Source organism: Lontra canadensis, unplaced genomic scaffold, assembly GCF_010015895.1.
Source record: "Lontra canadensis isolate GAN:19392208 unplaced genomic scaffold, GSC_riverotter_1.0 scaffold116, whole genome shotgun sequence".
Taxonomy (NCBI): domain Eukaryota; kingdom Metazoa; phylum Chordata; class Mammalia; order Carnivora; family Mustelidae; genus Lontra; species Lontra canadensis.
This window is the reverse complement of record NW_022631110.1, coordinates 5445006-5463624: the sequence shown is the minus strand read 5'-3', so window position 1 is coordinate 5463624 and position 18619 is coordinate 5445006. Positions and strand designations below refer to the sequence as shown.

Sequence of the window (18619 nt, the reverse complement as noted above, 5' to 3'; positions counted from 1 at the left end):
TCCTGGGACCGGTCTACAGCTGCAGGAGAACTCAGGCAGGTAGAGGTGATATTGACAAAGACATCAACAGCCCCTCACCTCAGTTCTTCCCGCAGAGGCAGCCACACCCACGTCGGGCCAGTCCCTAGTCCAAGGCATTGCACTTTCCTTGAAATATATGACACCACTGGCTACTCACCAGTCACGCAATGCAGAAGGCATGTGACAGAATTTATGCACTAACTGCAGGGCAAGGAGTTGGGGATGGCTCATTGTTGTTGTCTTTCCGTGGAGTGATGCCACCTACTGTGTACACATAAGACTAGCCAAATAGCTGGGGAAACAGGAAGGTGCTTTCTCTTCTCCAGTGAAAAATAACTCACTTTTGGTGCCAGATCATCTCTAAGCATGATGTCTGAACTTTAAAGATTCTTTTTTTGGAAAAAAAAAAAGATTTATTTATCTATTTTAGAGAGAGAGAGAGGGAGAGAGGGTATGAGTAGGAGAGGCAGAGGGAGAGGGAATATCAAGCAGACCGTGCTCAGCGTGGAGGTGGACGCAGGGCTCGATCTCATGACCCTCAGGTCACGACCTAAGCCAAAACTGAGACTCAGACACTCACCTGACTGTGCCACCCAGGTGCCCCACAAGCTTTAAAGATTCTTTTAAGCAGCATGAATAGAACGGAATGGTGAGATCCAAACTGAGATGAACCACAATTATCTGCTGAGCTCCTGATTACAGAAAGTTGGTTTTCTTTTCACCAACCTGAAAATAAGCTGGTTGCTTCCGTTTGGAATGCATTCAGCTGCCGGGAACAGAAACATGACTTCAGAGGCTCATAGGAACCGGAAGTACTTTTCCTCACGGAACGAGAGGCCTGGGAGAGGAGACGGTTGCTGGTGGTGGTTCAGTGGCTGACCATACTGTGAGGGGCTCAGACGTGGAGTCACCTTCATTCAGTGGGTGAATTGTAAGTATGCTCACTCTGAACCTTCTACTGAAGGGAACTTCTATGTAAAGATAGTTTCAGAGACCGAAGAGGCAAAGTAAATTGGTTGATTAATAAAAGCAGTGTTAAAAATTATGAGCACAGGAAAAAGAAAAAAAACCCCACCCAACCGTCCTCAACAGCCAAAACCCAAAAACCAAACCAGAGCAAAGATAATGAGCACGTGCCCTAGGATTTGGTAGTGTTCTGTTTAAAAAGTGTTCTACCTCAGGGCGCCTGGGTGGCTCAGTGGGTTAAAGCCTCTGCCTTCGGCTCAGGTCATGATCCCAGGGTCCTGGGATCGAGCCCCACATCGGGCTCTCTGCTCTGCAGGGAGCCTGCTTCCTCCTCTCTCTCTCTCTCTCTGCCGGCCTCTCTGCCTACTTGTGATCTCTGTCAAATAAATAAAAAAAATCTTTAAAAGAAAAAGTGTTCTGCCTCATACGTGGTCCTCGCCCCTGGCATAGTTAAAATAGGTATTTCCTCTTTGTTTGGTTTCGCGCTATTGTCTCCTGTGCTCTGTGGTCCGTAGCCTTGTCACCAGTAGAGGCAAAACAGAGATAGCAACGATTCAGCCCTGGAACCACATTTGAGTGGAATGATCTGAGACCATCTATGACCTACAAAAAGGGTGATGTCTTATAGTTGCACATAATATTATAATTATCATCATTTGGTGAGCATGTATCGAATGCTGATCAAGAAAAATTTTAACAGCTCCTAAGTGACCAAGCAAGGACTCAAAAAGTGCTCGATGTCGGTGTCCCTGCTAAGAAGCTCCGAGCCACGCTGCTTCTCTCTAATTTTTATCTTACGCTCCTCATGGTCCAGCCTCCAGGTAATAATGCTAAAGATAGAAACTTTTCCTACTTTTCAAACTTCACTGTGCCCCCTCAGAACATGTGAGAAAGTGCAGCCAGCATCTTCTGGAAGATTCCGTAGCCACCTTCCGGCTGACATTTGAGCCCTGCTCTCAGCACGGTCAAGCCTTTCGGAGGCAGCCAGTGTATGGCTTGTATCAAACTCTATATTTAGGAAGAACAACTGTGAGCTATGACAGGAATTCTCTTTAACACTTAGCCTTAAACCGAGTTTCCCTCCAGCCCCGAGCGGGGAGCAGCTCTCAGCACTGAGTGAGGCACTGAGCACTTGAGCTATTTCCGCCACATGCAAAGCATCGGAATTGAGATCACGGCTCAGAGGACATCGGGCGTCCGTTCCACCTTCTGAGGAGCCCTGTATTCTCGCATCTGGCTGCCGGGACTTTCCTCAGGCAGTAAACAAATACATAGAGCAGGTAAGCAGGAGGACCCAGCTCGGGCAACTGGGCTTTCTGAAGGAAATTTCCTTGATGCCTAACTTGAAGTGACTACTTATAACTTTGTAGGCTTGTAACTAGTGGCTGTAGCTTCCTTGTAAATTCACTATTCGTTGGTGGTGTTGCTGATTCTGTTTTAGAAATTGTCTGTGTATGCGGGGGGAGCTATCTGACAGAAGACTGAACTAAAAGTAGTTTTCGTTGATTGTGACATTAAGAAAATTTCCACAATCCACATAGGGTGACCGTGACCCTGAACATTATGTCATTTTCATTCTCCTGGCCAGGGTTACAGTCAGTCAGCTACAGATGGATTCATGCTGGTAGCCTAGGAATAATCAGCAGGATTTGCAGCAGAGGAAAGGTATCACGCTAGCTCTCTGATTTACCTAAATGCAAATTATTGTCAGTCGTCACCCAGTACAAGTCGAAAATGCTTTTCCCCTTTCCCTCCGCGCCAGGCTTGACCTCAGAGATAAAGTTCTATCAACTGTACAGATCGATTAACATTACAAAACCATCTTTTCGAAAGCCCCGCTTTGGTGCTTTGATCGTGGTGTTCCAGGTACCCAGCAGGGTGGAGGGCAGCACCTGTCTCTCCCCGTGAGGGTACCAGGTTCTGAGACCCGGCGATGATCAGTGCCTCTTGCCTCTCAGTGTATTTCAGGCAAAGTGAATAAGGAGTTAGTCAGTTCAGACAGCTGAATGTCTTTCTACACCCTTCTCAGGAATTATTTTTAGCTGCAGGACAGAAGATAATTCCCTTTGAAATGGAGCTCTAGCCATTTAGTAGACCTTTAAAAAGAACAAACAAAGCCCCTTCTCTCCAAATATTGATTTGTTTTACTCTGACTCCCTTATTAAATTAGTGATATAAATGTTGACAAATTTTTAGTAAGGGAGCAAGTGCTATTTAGAAGTCAGATATTAGGTCCTGCCCAATCAAAAAAGCATATATTGTCTATGACTCAGCATACAGCCCCCATTAAAGTTCACCACTGACTTGCTGATCTTCCAGGAAAACCCAACACAACTGTGCTAAGCTGGCCAGCATTTCCATTATAGTATAGGCTTTGTAAAAGTCAATATACGTCTTGTCAAAGTTTCCACGTTTCCAAATTTTAGCTAGAACCAGGAAACACAGTAATAGAGTACTTTAAAGGGTACCTCTTTGGATGAAAAGCTGTGGTCAGCTGTGAGTAGAGTTGTGCATCTAAGACATAGCTGTCTTTTTTGGTCGCGGGACGATGCATGCAGATAAAGAAGGCAGGTGCATTCTACACCACATCCCTAACGGAGGTGAATGCAGGGCCAGGGAAACAGCCAGGGAACACTGTCTATTTTTATTCATCAGTGTGCTTTGCCCTGATTTCTCTGCGAATAATGAGGACAGCAGGAACGGCTGCAGGACGGATTTACACAAATGTTATATAGCCTGTTTGCAAGGAATGAGAGCTGGGATCTGACCAACTTTCCAAAGATGTCTCTATTGAAGACTGACATATATGTTCAGAAGGAATTTATATGCAAATGAGATATACCAAGGCTATATAGGAGATGAGGCCCAAGGTCTATCTATCTTTTAGGCTCAGAGGTCCACAGAAAACCAAAGTGATCCAATAGTTTAGTGAAAAAAACAAAATCAGCCTAATTAAGAAAAACAATGCAATATAAATAACACAATCATTCATTGCCTGATTTTTTTTACCTTTCAACATGCTATTGTAATAACAAAAGAAATTTCCTACTTCCTATGTTTCAAATCGATATACAGTAACTTTTTGTTAAGTTCCCAAGTGATATTGTTTAAACCATAGTTGTATATGCACAGAGAAAACTATATGCTGAGATGTTTAAAGTCCTGTGAGAATTATTGCTTTGCATGGCTTCTAATAGCTTTTAAGGAATAGAAACATTAAAAATTAAACTACCAAGCTTTTCCTTTTGATATTGAACTGTGTATAGGAGATCCGAAAATTAAAAAGCCTTCATTGACTCTTTGACACTGTGGGAAAGATAGAAATGTATTTGAAACATATCATAGAGAAAAATGCATTCCTAATTGTTCCATTTGTTGTGGCTTTTTAACTTTTTAACCAAAGCAAAAATAATTCTACGTAGACCCTTCTAGATGGAAGCTATTTACGTCTATTACCAAAACATGCAGGTGAAACTTAAAGAAAAAATCTCATTGTTTTCATGTATGTGACTCCAAAGACTTACATTTGGCTACATTAGAGATTTTTAAAAATTATGTAATTGTTTAACTTCATGTAACAGGGCCTATGACTTTGAAGATTTCAAAAACAATGTTTTTCAGAGTTTTCAGATCTTTTATATGTACAAGTGGTGAGGGGCATTGTCACTACAACAATTCTTACTCTTTGCTTGAAGCTGTAGGTCAGTAAATTACTGAAAAGTCACAAGCCGTGGACAATGGCAATGAAACCATCAATATCTGCATGATGCTTTAGAGTTCCCGATGCAGCTTTGGGAACATTATGTCATTTTGAGTCTCACCACAGCTCAAGAATCAGGTAAAATCTAAGGAAGAGGAAAAGGGCCTAGAAATGTTGAGTGACACGGGCCACGTGACACAGGACGGGTCGCACATGCATTTACACCAGGCAGTAGAGGAAAGTCGGTCAACCCATTTTATGGTTTGGGTTTAAATAACAGCATGTTTTCCATTCACTGAATTTTTAACTTTTCCTGTTGGCCCTGTCAACATTTCATCGACCCAGCTATGACAATACTTAGAAGTGCGACAACAGGCCGGAGCCGGGCTGTTCCCTGCCCCCCTCACGCCAGCAAACCTTGGCCACTAGTCATCTCTAAGTCAGATCTCCCCATCTGAAAGAAAGCACAAGTCCTTTGGGAAGGAAGCATGGCTACATCTTGGGGAAACGACATGGTCATGTAAATCCTATTTGCCTTCTGAGGCTGTTTCATTAAAAGCAAAGCGGATGGGTGAGGCTTTAGAGCGGGCGCCGGACAGCCAGAGTGGGGAGATGAGGCCCCATCCTCACAGTGTCTCCCAGGGGCCCACCTGGAACAGACACGTGTGCAGTGAGTAGTGAGAACGTGGTCCAGGCCATTTCTCCTCGGGTGTTCAATGGAGAGGGGGAGCTCCCATCAGGCTGACACGCAGCCCTGGCAACAGCTCATTCAGATGAGAAGTTCAGTTTCAAGCAGAGAGCTTCAGAGGCCCCAAACAAGGGTGTTTTATTCCCTCTTTGCTTTGCTGCTCTCAGCGGTGGGGGCAGGAGAGCAGGGAAGGAGATGATAGCGCCTTTCACGTTTCTGATTGCCTATCATTCGATCAGGGGCGAGGCATCTCAGCATTTCTCCTCCTGAATGATTTATCCGGGAGCTCTAGTGTTCCCTCTCCCCGAGGCATTGGGAAGGAGAGTCCGTAAGTAACTTCAGAAACTGAGACTGAAAGGGGTGACTGCCCAGTTGAATCATGAGTTAAGTTCTAATTTATCAAGCCCGAGAATCTGAATGCCGCCACCTCTAACAGTCTCTCACTTGTTTTTTTAGGGATAAGACCCCGCGAATATGTCGAAACAGCCGGTTTCCAATGTCAGAGCCATCCAGGTAAGTAGGCGTATTTGCGTTTTAACATCAGCTCTGTGACTCCTAGCCTGTTTGCTTAATAAATCAGACCTTTTCTGATTGTTCATTGGTAATTCACTTCAAGAAACAACTGATGCCTAGGGCGCAAATGAGACAGGATCTGAGTCTGGGAAGGTACAACTGCGGAGGGAGAAGCTGGTTTGTTCGATCGTGCTGAATTGTGAGACTAAGTTATGAATGAGAATTAACTGTCTACAAAAATGCAGTGTTTAATTTTTGGATATATTTGTTGATGTGTATGTTTTTGATACGTTCATTGATATGAATTTAAAAATTCACTTTCCATTTTTATATGTAACTGAATTTGTTGACCCATCTGTTTAGAACATATCCTTTCTTGTCAAGTGTCCTTCCTAACGCTTGGGTATGCTTCGTGTAAAGTCTGGGTGCGGTTATATCTCCTCATGCCTTCCCAGCAAACAAATTCTTTGGTTGCTTCAGCTGACTTAAGGGTCACCCCCCAAAAAAGGGGAGGGGGACATAGGCATTTGGAACACAAATACAGTTATGAGGGGCGCTTGGGAGGCTCAGTCATTAAGCGTCTGCCTTCGGCTCAGGTCATGATCCTGGGGTCCTGGGATGGAGCCCCATTGGGCTCCCTGCTCAGCGGGAAGCCTGCTTCTCCCTCTCCCACGTCCCCTGCTTGTGTTCTCTTTCTCACTGTCTCTCTCTCTCTCGGTGAAATAAATAAAATCTAAAAAAAAATACAATTATGAAAATAACTTTCAGTATTTGTTTTTACTCTGTATCTAATTTGCTATTCTCTGAAGGTTTTGTGTTTAACTCTCAAATGGCTCTCACGATGTGACGCTGGTCATGATACTTTATTGTAAAATTCCATTTTTCTCTTGCATCGACATGGAGTCCTCCGTGCTACCTTTAAAGGAACGTTTAAACTTTTTTTTTTTTCCTGGACTTTTCTGAATACCATGGGACCTGTGGCACAGTTCCTGGATATTTGGGGTGTGATGTACTAACACAGCATAAACATAAGCCATTGACCCTATTTTGGAGGGGCGTGCATGGGCCCAGCGGCAGAGATGGGTGGAGGCACAGATATTTACCTGTCAAGACTAATGCACAGTCTTTTTTTTTTTAAGATTTTATTTATTTATTTGACACACAGAGATCACAAGTAGGCAGAGAGGCAGGCAGAGAGAGGGGAGGAAGCAGGCTCCCCGCTGAGCAGAGAACCCAATGCAGGGCTTGATCCCAGGACCCTGGGATCATGACCTGAGCTGAAGGCAGAGGCTTTAACCCACTGAGCCACCCAGGCACCCCAAGACTAATGCACAGTCTTAAGTGGATTGGGCTTCTTAAGTGGCAAGGTGTATTGCAACCCTTGGAAACTTGTCATAGAATGAACTATCAAGGAAGAGCCTATTGGCAAGGATCTAACTCTGCATTGCCACATGTGGCCCTTTTGTGTGCACCTACTGAGTCTCTGCCACACCTTGACATCGGTAGTAGAATTCATTTTGCCTCCCAGACCTGTGGGCATCCTTGAGCCTTTGAAACTTATTTCCTGGAGTTTGAATCCTTAATCCATACTGGTGTGGAATCATGGGAAAACTACTTTATCTCTCTGCCTCTCTTTCCACATCTGTAAAGTGGGGTTGATAGCACTCATGTCCTAGAGCTACACATACAAGTTGCTTAAAACACCACAGTAAACCCTCATTAAGTGTCAACTATTATCATAATAATTATCATTCAGGAGTGTTCTTTGTTAACATGATGAGAAATTTAATCTGTGAATTAATCACTGAATTTGAAATTCCCAATGGGCTAAACATAAAATTTCTTTTTTATTTTGCAGGACTCAAAAACATAGTCTTCTCTCAGGTTGTTTTTGCTTCTCTTCCTTTTAAAGCTGAAAGTGTGTTGTTTTTTTTTTTTTCCTTAGTGCTTTCTGGCTTCCTTCAAATCTATGCTGAAAGTCCACCAGTGTTTTATCTACTCATTTTGACCTTGATATATTTTTAGGTCTGTAATATTTAAAAAGCTGCTATGGACTCTTCTCAGTAACTGTTATTTTACTACATTTAAAAATTCCATCCACTCTACCAACAAAGGCAATAGAGTGCTTCCTTATGGTTGTGGTTTTGCCTCTTTCAGTATATTTTACGCCACTCAAAAAGTCTAATTTAATGTGCCTTCAAATGAAATATTATTTCTCGTGGCTAAATAGGATCTGTACTATCTGATATTTTTCTATCATCTCTTCATTAACCGAAAGTAGGGTCTATTAAAGAAAATATGAAAATGGTTTCACTATAAAAATGGTTTATAGTAGTAACATTATCTAGGGTACAGTTATGTCTGGAACAAATAGAAACTCCAAACGATGAGGAGTGCCTTCATTGTTTAAATACCACTTAAAGATGTTAAATGTTCTATTCCACGTGTTCTAGTTGCTTTTCCTTTTTATTAGGGTCTTATCTCCAAGGCAGTTCAACTGTCATTTCCTGGGTATTTGTGACAGGCACTGTGCAAAGTGCAGGCCATGTGAAGGTGAATTGATACCTGATCCCTCCATTTGAGGAGCTTGTTGTCTCCAGGCCTTACTGGCTTTGTGACTTTGGACAAGTTGTTTATCCTCTTTGTGCCTTGGTTTTCTCATCTATCAAGTGGGGGAATTAATAACAGTACTGGTCTCATAGGGTTGCTGTGAGAGTTAAATGAATTAATATGTGTGAAAGTTTAGGCCAGTGCCTGGCTTGTTGAATTGCTTAATAAATATTAACTGTTATCATCACTCGTCAGTCATCATCATCATCACCATCATCACCATCATCTAGTTCAACAGTTCCCAAAGTGCATCTTTTAGAATACTAGTATTATGGGATGTCATTTGTTAACTACAGGGTTCCATGATAAAGTGTTTGGGAAACACTAAATTCAGCAAAGTTGGATAGGATCTTTACTGTAGAATTTCTCAGAGTCCATAACTTGCTAATGACTTTGTAGATTTTCAAAAAAGTGGTAACGTAGGCAGAGTTTTCTAAATATACAGGAACTTTCAAATGAGTATTTTGCAGCGGAGTATTTTGCAGTGCAAACTTCAAGAAAATAATGACTTAGATCTCCATTTTGTCTGGACTGCGCCAACTTAAGCCACTGTCAGCTATACTTAAAACGGTTAGGCATTTAGATAGTTGAACTTCTGCACCTACGTGCATCAGACAACATGGAGCCAAATAGTTACAAATCTCCACCTGGCACTTACTCACTCTGGGACCTTAGTTCTCCCTTAGTTTACCCTTCTGTAAAATCGGGACAATCCTACTATTTGAAAGGATTGTTCTAATGAATAAAATAATGAATGGTAAGTGCCTGGTTTATACCACACAATTCCTTAAGAGATGGCTCTTCTAACTGTCCAAGTAATGCATGGAATTGCCTTGGTTTCTCTTCAACTGGCTCCAACCTCTCCATGCCCCAGATTAACAGGGGGGCCAGAATGCAGCCAACCCTTAGAGGACTTGGACAACTATCTTTCATACCCACCTTGAAAAGGTGGCCTTTGAATTGGAAGGGGATTCCAAGTCAGTGTTTTCTTTCACTTGTACTAAAGAAATCACTTTTTATGCCAGGGACATAAAACTCTCCTGAAGGAATCAGTTGATCCTTCCTTTGCCTGGTCAGGGCCTTTGTCTCCTAAGCAGCTATAAGGTTGTATACCAAAGGTTGGCAAATCTTTTCTATAAAGGGCAAGATAGTAAATATTTTAGGATTTGCACATCATTGAGTGTCTGTTCTAACTACCCAACTCTGCCATTATAGCTCAAAAGCAGACATAGGTAATGCATAAATGAATGAGTGTGGCTGTGTGCCAGTGCAACTTTATTTATAAAAACAGGTGGCAGGTTGGATTTGGTCCATGGGCCATAGTTTACTAGCCCTCATTTGTACTCTCCAGGCTGCTTCTTAAACCCCACTGTTTATGGGGATGGAATTGCAACCAAGTTAATATCAGCACACTCAGCATAGTGGGGCTGTTCCCTTCAGATGAAAGCATTTGACATGACAGGTGGGGAAAGCTAGAGCTGCTGGGAAATCCAATCCCATCGATGATCTTCTCGGCAAGTCTCTCTAATGAGACCAAGTGACTTTGGTCACAAACATCACCTGCCCATCCTTCCCCTTCCTCCTGAGCACACCCCCTTTGGAAACCACCATGGGCCTCCCTAGGGCCTCAGCCCACCCAGAGCCAATGTTCTCTGGGTCGTTACTGGCTTTTCTCTCTACCATTGACCAAAGTGAGCTATTATTTGTCCTCTCTCATGAGATCTGAGAGCTTCATGGTTGAATGCAAAAGAGTCCTGTTCCCTAGTCTTAGGTCTGCTCTATGACTTCACCTCTTGGTCCTCATGATCTGCAAAGGGAAGGTGTTGCATTAAATGGTCTCTAAACCTCTGTGTAGCTTCTAATAGTCTATGAACTTCCAGAGAATAACTTCTGAGGTTTATTATTAGGATGATAATAACAGCCACAGTTTCTTCAGGGTTTACTATGTATTTGACACAGTGCAATGAGATCTCCATGGATTATAATGAAAGGTATGGAGAAGGGAAACAGCACGGCCAGGATCACACAGCTTGTAAGTAGGAGAGTCAGGACCCGAACCCTTGTTGTCTGATCACAAAGCCCGTGTGTGGAACCACTCTGCAACATTCTCTAGTCTTATTACTTACCATCCCCACCCTGGCAGAAAGAGTACTAGGAGTGGGTGGGACCATCTAACAGGTAATCATAAGTACCAAGCCAGGTCCTCCCTTTTAAAGAGCTCGTGTGACATTAGAAAGAATCACCATCTTAGGGAAGAAGAAACTAATAGCTCACCCTGACTAAAATCATCTTAAATGTAAGTTGGCTCTGAGTGAATAGGACAAAATAAAGTTATTTGGTGACAAGCATGGTCTCAAAATACAAAGAGCTGTGGCCACTGAATTACCACCTCTCTGCTTAATTCACTTAACCAAGCTGCTTGTGAAACTAAACCTAATTTTTATTATATATTTTAAAGGAATGATTACATGAACCCTGCCATCATTACTTTGTGGCCTCTTATAGGAACTTGTCCATTGCTACCCAATCCATGCATAGAACAGAATATCATGAAGCCCCGAGCTTTGATATTTCTTTCTCTTCCCGACCTGTTATCATTGCTCTTCCACTCCTCATTGCCCAGGCACAAAGGCTCCATGGAAGAAGAAAACAGCCTGACCAAAGTCTTTATAGACAGGTGTCAGAGACTCTACGTGCTTCCTGATAGGGATTTCTAGTTGAAAAAGGATTCTAGGTACATGACGATCCTTGGCACAAAGGAATAATAGAGCACTACCCATGTTTGGGCAGTTAACCAAATTCATCGGTTAAAGTAAATAAAAAAGATATATACCTTCCTTTAATATCTAATTTAAATTTAAAAATTAAAAATGAACTTTCATTTGTCACTTGTTTTAATGTAGAGCCAAGGCCTTTTCTTTGATCATGGATCTACTGCTCCTTGCTTATGTAGACCACTATAATACACTGTTTATCATTTCTAACCCTGGTTTCTTTAACATGTAGCTAGAAGTTGAATGTTAACAGACTGACTCCAGAGGGGGCCCAGTGCTACCACCAGCTGATAATCTTTGCTGCTCTGACCAGGGTTCCATATTAGTACCGTGAAGCAAGTAGTCTATATGCTGGCCAAATATGTCATTTTTAAAAAGATTTTATTTATTTATTTGACACAGAGAGAGAGAGAGATCACAAGTAGGCAGAGCAGCAGGCAGAGAGAAAAGGGGAAGCAGGCTCCCTGCTGAGCAGAGAGCCAGATGTGGGGCTTGATCCCAGGACCCTGAGATCATGACCCAAGCCGAAGGCAGAGGTTAACCCATCGAGCTACCCAGGAGCCCCAAGATGTCATTTTTTGAGGCTGACCTTTACAAGTATCTCAGATATATGACCTGCCCTCAACCAAATGTAAACATTATCTTAACAGCCATAATGCATTCTTGAAATCTGCTTTTCTCTGGATGACAAGCCTATAGTTGAGTCATTCAGGAAATTACTAAAAAGAGCGAAGTGATGAGAACAGAGAGAGAGAGAGACAGACAGACATACAGAAGAAAGCCTTTCAGTGTGAAACACCATGGGTGATGGACAGTGGTTGAGTGGGAGTTCCTCAAGACTGTGTTGAGAGGGTAAGTTTTATATGTTCTGAATCCTTTCCAGATTTCAAGAATCCCTAAAGATAAAGAAGTTATATTCTAGTGATATAGAATTATATTTTAAAATAGGTTGGACTGTATTTTAGTTGTTAGTTTCATCTGTCTAAATTTAGGCTAAGAAATCAAATAAGAATCTCATTTTCTAATCAGCTATTGAGAAAGCTCTTGTTGAAAGTCTTCTATGAAGATGCTAGAAATCTCAAAATGTCATATCCTGCTCTATTCAGAGAAGGTCTAGGACACTATGAATAGGAAAGTGCAGAAAGAAATACGGCAAAATGCAACCCTGTAGGGTTTCCTCTGCTTGTGGCCTGGGAGGATGCCATGGGGTGGGGGAGTTGTGGTGGCTATAGATCTGGCTGGAGCAGCTGGAGACCTTTGAAAGCTAAAGATAGATTTAGTGTGTGTGTGTGTGTGTGTGTGTGTGTGTGTGTGTGTGTGGTGGTTATCTCAAACAAATATGCAATGAGAGGAAACTCCAAAAGCCTCAACAATAAAAGGAGAGACATAGTGGGCACCAACAGGGAGGACAGGGAGGGAGAGATAAGAGAACACTGGCTATGGAAAGCAAAGTGGATAAGGATTGAAAGTAGCTAGTGGCGGGCTCATATCAGAATCCAGCCCACTGGAGAAAGAAGATGTCACTCCATTGTAAGTCACACAGGAGTGGCTGTGGAAAGAATATTGTTTCCAGAATCCTCCGGCTCAAAGGCTGGAGCCAAGCAGGAGAACAATACAAATAATTAAGGGAGTAGTGGAATTAACTTACAGGGAATTCTTTCTACTTTTCTTCACCTGGTGAGATCAAGTGTAGTATTCATTTCACATCAGATAGGTCCATTATCGGGGAACTGTATCCTGTTCTGGCAAAAGATCATCTAGTAGATTCTTTTCCATCCCCAACTTCGAGGATGTAACAAATTATGTATAGCTTGGGCAAGTGATGTGCTGGGTTTGCTGCGTCAGGCGCATATTTGAAAATATCTAAGATGAATAAAACTTGGGGAGGAAAAAGAAATGCAAGGGAATGTGTTATAAAAGGAAAAAACAAAAGCCTGCCTCCTTTGCATTTACACAGAGTCTATAAAGAGAAGGAAGAAGTCCAACCTTAGAAAATAAACAAACTCAGAAAAAGTCTAATCACATCAATGACGAGGAGTCACCTCAATGTAGAGAAAGTCTAACATCAATGACCTGGACTGACTCCATTTTCTTCCATAAAAATGTACCTTATATTTGAAATCCATTCTGAATAGCAGATACCATACCCAATATGCAGATGGAAAAATTAATCATTGCATTATTTGCATTATTTGCATTCAAATAGAGTGAGTCAGTGAAAAACAAGACTATGACAGAATTCTCTGGCCATGGAATAAAAAAGAGAGCTAGGGTCTACATATTTTTATAAATTCAAGTTATAAGGAATTTTTCTTATGGCTATAATTTAGTCTATAATTTGTCACTCAAATATTACCACCCTACGATTATATTAATGAAATGTCTCTAATCATTTACAAAGCACTCTTTTGACACTCCCTTTAGGTATACATTAATGACTGGATATTTGACGTGTTCTTGGGCTGCTTTGGATCCTGTCAATATTTGCTGTCAAAAAACCCATTTAGGTTCCTGGTTTCTTGAGTGATGCCTTAAAGATGAAAAAGCATCAAGTCACTGAGCTAATGGCTCATTTTTCAATGTGACTTTTCTTTGACACATATTTTGGAATTATCCATTTTATGTGCCCCCTTTCCAAGGCCATTCTCAAAGTGTAAGCCTGTAATTTTTGTGCCAGTTTAGGGCATTTCAGAGTGACTGGAGCTCACTTTGGTCAAGTAAGAAGAGCGCTTTGGAGAGGGCTTGATAGAGTGAAAAGATCTGTCCCCAAGGTCAGGCAGCTCTGATTTGAAATCCTGGCTTTTCCTCAAACTCTTTGTGTGACATTTAACTTCTCTGAGGCTGTTTTCTTCCTCAAGAGTTTGTTGTGAGGATGTAGGACCGTGGCTGAATCGGGGTTTGGGGTGGCTAAAGTAGTGTAGGATGGATGGCCAGGGGAGTAGTTACTGTGCCCAACTCGCACAGGGTGAAGATGAAATCCAGTCTCAAAGCCAACTCTGCCACATGGACGGACGTTTGTTAAACACACATTCATTAGCAAGCCGGCAGAAAACCGTCCATGCAGTCTGTCTGTGAGCTCCGGGAAGCCTTGGCTTTTGTTCCTGTAAGTGCTCCAAGTGACTGTCAACTCACATGAAAGGCTCACATGAGGCAGGTGGGGATTCTGTACCCCTCACTGGCAGCACCCAGCTGGAAATCCTCATTATCGATGGCTGGAGACAGGCCCATTTAGGGATCACTTCTCAAGCTCTGTCTCAGAAGATATAATCTATACACTGTCAGATTCTTACACTCTGTTCTGTGTGGGGGCCGGCGGTAGAGGCAGGGAGAAGGATAGTCTCCAAAACAGTTTTACCAATCTGCATACCCTAACCTCCTCTAGTTTCTCCAACAAGAGCCATTTCTAAAGCTCCTGCCATTATTTTTGACATTTCTTCATACATCAAAACCTCAGGTGTTAGTGGACAGATGACTAACAGAAGGACTTGGAGTAGCAACCGTGGGAATGTGGTCTTGGTGATATTTTACCACCTCATCACCACCCTATGAGGATAAACTCCCACTCAGAGCAATAGAATTCTCTAGAGCTGCAGTGTAAACCAAACTGAACATATAAAATAGCACGTGGTCTATGCTAGTTGAAAGTAAATTACAGACAACCTAACAATGGGAAGAATGAACATTTTAAGTACATGTCCATGCTCATCTACTTAAGGATGATCTCTTTCAACGGTTGTCAGATTGGGCACCCCCTCCCACTGGAAGGAACTGCTCATGGCCCAGAGTTTGGGGGAAGCAGATGGGGTTCTACACTCCCTTCCACCTTAGCCAGAACAACTCTGCCTCTGCTTCCATCTGGTTTGCATTTTCGATGTTCTCACAATACTTTACTTGAAGGAAGGGTTACATAGCTGAAAGGTTTGAAAACCACTGACAAAGCCTAATATTCATATCACAAATGGGAAATCTGAGACCCAGAACAGTTGTCACTTTCTCAAGTACAGAGAATCTGTACCAACTCCTAGTACGGGGCTCTTTGCACTAGCAGCAGCCGCCTGTTTACTACTGTGGAGAGGCGATGCGCGTTGCTAAAATTAAACTCTGAGCAAGAAAAGATGGTGTTCCCATAGTATGTGCTTTACTGAGTGCCTTATCCTGGATGACCTTATGTGTCTCTTTACTGAAAACTATAACCGACTACAGAGCATGCACACTTCATCAAAAAGGTTGGTTTAGCAATCAAGTCTTTCAGAAACTGTATGTTAACTTCAACTCACCATTAGGAAGATGCCCTCTGGAGATGCTTAATAATCTAATTGAACTTTTAGCTAGTTAACCTTCTCCCCAGTGTCCCTATATCTACTTTCCCCCCCCTTTCCAACCAAACAGTAGCAATCGAGATAGTTATTGCTTCAATATAGATAATTGTCTGTGGGTCTTATTTACATAGTTTTGATCTTATTGCAGGACCCTAATGATATTTTAGCCAGTCTAAGACACTTCTGATTATAAAATACCATTATGTTATGTCCTGCCAAGAGAAAATAAAACAAATGTACCAATTAAAAATTTAAAAAATCATTGGTTGTAAGACATATTTTGATTTCAGAGATATTAAAAGAGGTGCATCTTGGAATTCACGAAGTATGCTATCATATTTGCCACCATGTAAGACATATTTCCCCCATCTTATGCCCCTCCCTCCTCCCACTCTAGGCCACCTGATATTAAGTAGAAGAATAGCACAGAATGCTCAGCCTTAATGTGCCCCCAAAATTTCCCAAACTGTATCATAAGGTAGTAAAATATTTTGTCCCCTTTGCTCAGGCATCATTTTCATGCATAATATCAAAGTGCAATTTCCACTTTTCAAGTCCACATATCTAATTGCTCATAAAGCAACACTTTACCTTAAGTGGGAAAATTGTGTTCTACTTAAGAAAAAAGTTTTTGTTTTTGTTTTAGAGAGAGAGTACGGTTGTTGGGGTGGTGGGGGGAGGCAGAGGAAGAGAGAGAATCTTAAGCAGGCTCCATGACCAGCACAGAACGGGGTGAGGGGCTTGAACTCACGACCCTGAGATCATGACCTGACCTGAAATCAAGAGTCGGGTGCTTAACGAACGGAGTCACCCAGGCTTCCATTAAAAAAAAAAAAGGTTTTTTTTTTAAATTCATTTTTTAAAAGATTTTTATTTATTTCTTTGTCAGAGAGAAAGAGAGAGAGCACAAGCAGGCACCCCACATGTAATCTGAATAAAGGACAAGAATCTATGAAGTGTGACTCCAGTGAACTTGACTTTCCAGCACTCTCCTGACGCACTGACCCACACAGTGGTGTGTTGTGGAGGAGGTAGAGGAGTGTCTATCATGGAGAGAGACCTCAGGAAGTGCTGGAACAATCCTGGGACATTATGAAAAGAAGGAGGTGGTTTGGGAGGTGTGAATGCAGCCCTCCTAGGGTGAATCTGAAAGACGCTGACTGAAGGAGGGCTAAGGTGCAGGATGGCTTCTGTGGATGCTGTTTTCTCCTTCCCTATCATTAGACGTTCTTTCCTCATCTGCGGGAGAGGAAAATATTAAGCACCACAGGAGGGCAACAGCCAGAACAAACTGTCTCGAAATTCTTCTATCCAACAGGGAACTGTGAAATCACCACTCAGACCTAAGGATCAATTCCAGGAATTTGTAATAAATGTCAAGATTTCCTTTGCATATTTTTGTCTTGTCATTATGGCAATTTTCTTGAGGTAAAAAGCTTGAAAGATGGACTTTTCAGATGCATTTTTCCTCGTAATCATTAGGGTCTCTGAGTGTCATTTAAGGTTCCTACCCTTCTTGAGCAAAATCTTCCCTGCTTTTTTCTTTTAGGCAAATATCAACATCCCAATGGGAGCCTTTCGGCCGGGAGCTGGGCAACCTCCCAGAAGAAAAGAGTGTACTCCGGAAACAGAGGAGGTGAGGAAAACTTAGCTGGCAGCGATCCCCCTGTCTATCCCTTCCAGACTCCTGACTAGAGCTGGGGGCAAAGGCAAGGTGAGGGTCAGCTCCCCAGAACAAGGGAGGTGTGAATGGATGTGGATCAAAGAGTCACCCCATAGTATCTACATTTCTTTGTCTTGCTCTCTTAGCCATGAAACATACTGCTCCTCACTTCCCTTCAGCGATTTAAGTGCCTGCCACAGTTATTTGAAGATGCTGAGTTTAACATGCAGTTTGTTGACTGAGTAAGCGTGTGTGTGTGGAGGGGGGTTTGGTGAGGGAGACTAGCCTCTCACATGCTCTCGGTCTGGCAACATTCACTAGCTCGGTAAATTTCCCTCAGAGCTTATACGGAACGGAGCAGGATCTTTAGTACAGCCTCCGATGAGTGACAAACCCCAGGGGGAGCTCAGGTAATATGCACGTTAAATTACTTGCGGATTCAAACAAAAAGCCCCAGTCTTTGGGTATTTCCTTTGAAAAGAGGACTTTGCAAAGGAGCCGATCAATTTCTGTCTTCTTTTCCTCCCTCGAATTCTTTACCTCTCCTGCAAGTGCAGATGCCCGCTTGGCTGAAAGGGAGGCTAAAATGAGTAAGTGCAGTAAATAGAGAAGGGGCCCCCCACCAATGTCTGCATTCCTTTACCAACTGTGACTTTTCTGATAAAACCTGGAAGGTCTGGTTCTGAAAGGTTTTGGACCTTGTCAATTCACATAAGACAGGGAAAATGGAATTAAACAAGGCCACCAGGGCATAGCCAACTGTATTTCATCTTTTTAAAAAGACTTTTTTTTTCTTTGAACTTTTGTAGGTGACCTTTTTGGTGTTTGCGGGCCCCCCCCCCCCCCAAAAAAAAAAAAAAAACTATCACCATTCTAAAGTTTCCTAATAAAACTTCGGTTGCCTCTCATCAAACCCCTTCTTCCCTGTAAGTAATTCCTGTCATAGTCCTAAGTCAGGAGTTTCAGCCTCCTATCAATAGAAAGATAATTTTTCAAAGAAGGAGATGGAGTATTTGAGTGACACCACCAAGTTCTGGAATTTCTGCCACTAAGTAACCTTTGATGAATAAGGATTTTGAACACACATGTTGAAAAGACCCAGCACTACCTTGCATTTCTGGTACATAATCTCAAACTCTGATGCTACTGACCTGTCTACCCAGTTCACTCCTGATCGCGAGCCTTCCCTTTGGGACTGGGGTCAAGCATTTCTGGGTCTGTGTCTGCCAAATATGATCCACTCTTTTCCTCAAAGGGTTGCTGAGAGGAGTCAGCAATATAACGGACATGGCACAGCCTAGCAAGCATTCAGTAAATGATTGCTCATCAATTGATCTAATTATCCCATTTTCATGACGGACTCCC

The 18619-nt window shown here is 42.4% G+C and overlaps 1 protein-coding gene across 2 annotated transcripts in view; it reads left to right on the top strand.

Moving 5' to 3' along the window:
• The first annotated feature begins 2050 nt into the window (after window positions 1–2050).
• Window positions 2051–18619, top strand: part of SMPX (small muscle protein X-linked) — a 53318-nt gene continuing 36749 nt past the window's right edge. Inside the window, exons 1-3 of one of the 2 annotated variants that reach the window (XM_032840831.1) lie at window positions 2051–2267; window positions 5832–5888; window positions 17141–17227. In XM_032840831.1, coding sequence (XP_032696722.1) covers window positions 5850–5888; window positions 17141–17227 — 126 coding nt within the window. In that variant the 5' untranslated portion in view covers window positions 2051–2267; window positions 5832–5849. The remainder of the gene's footprint in view (window positions 2268–5831; window positions 5889–17140; window positions 17228–18619) is intronic. The other variant, XM_032840830.1, reaches the window with a different exon arrangement.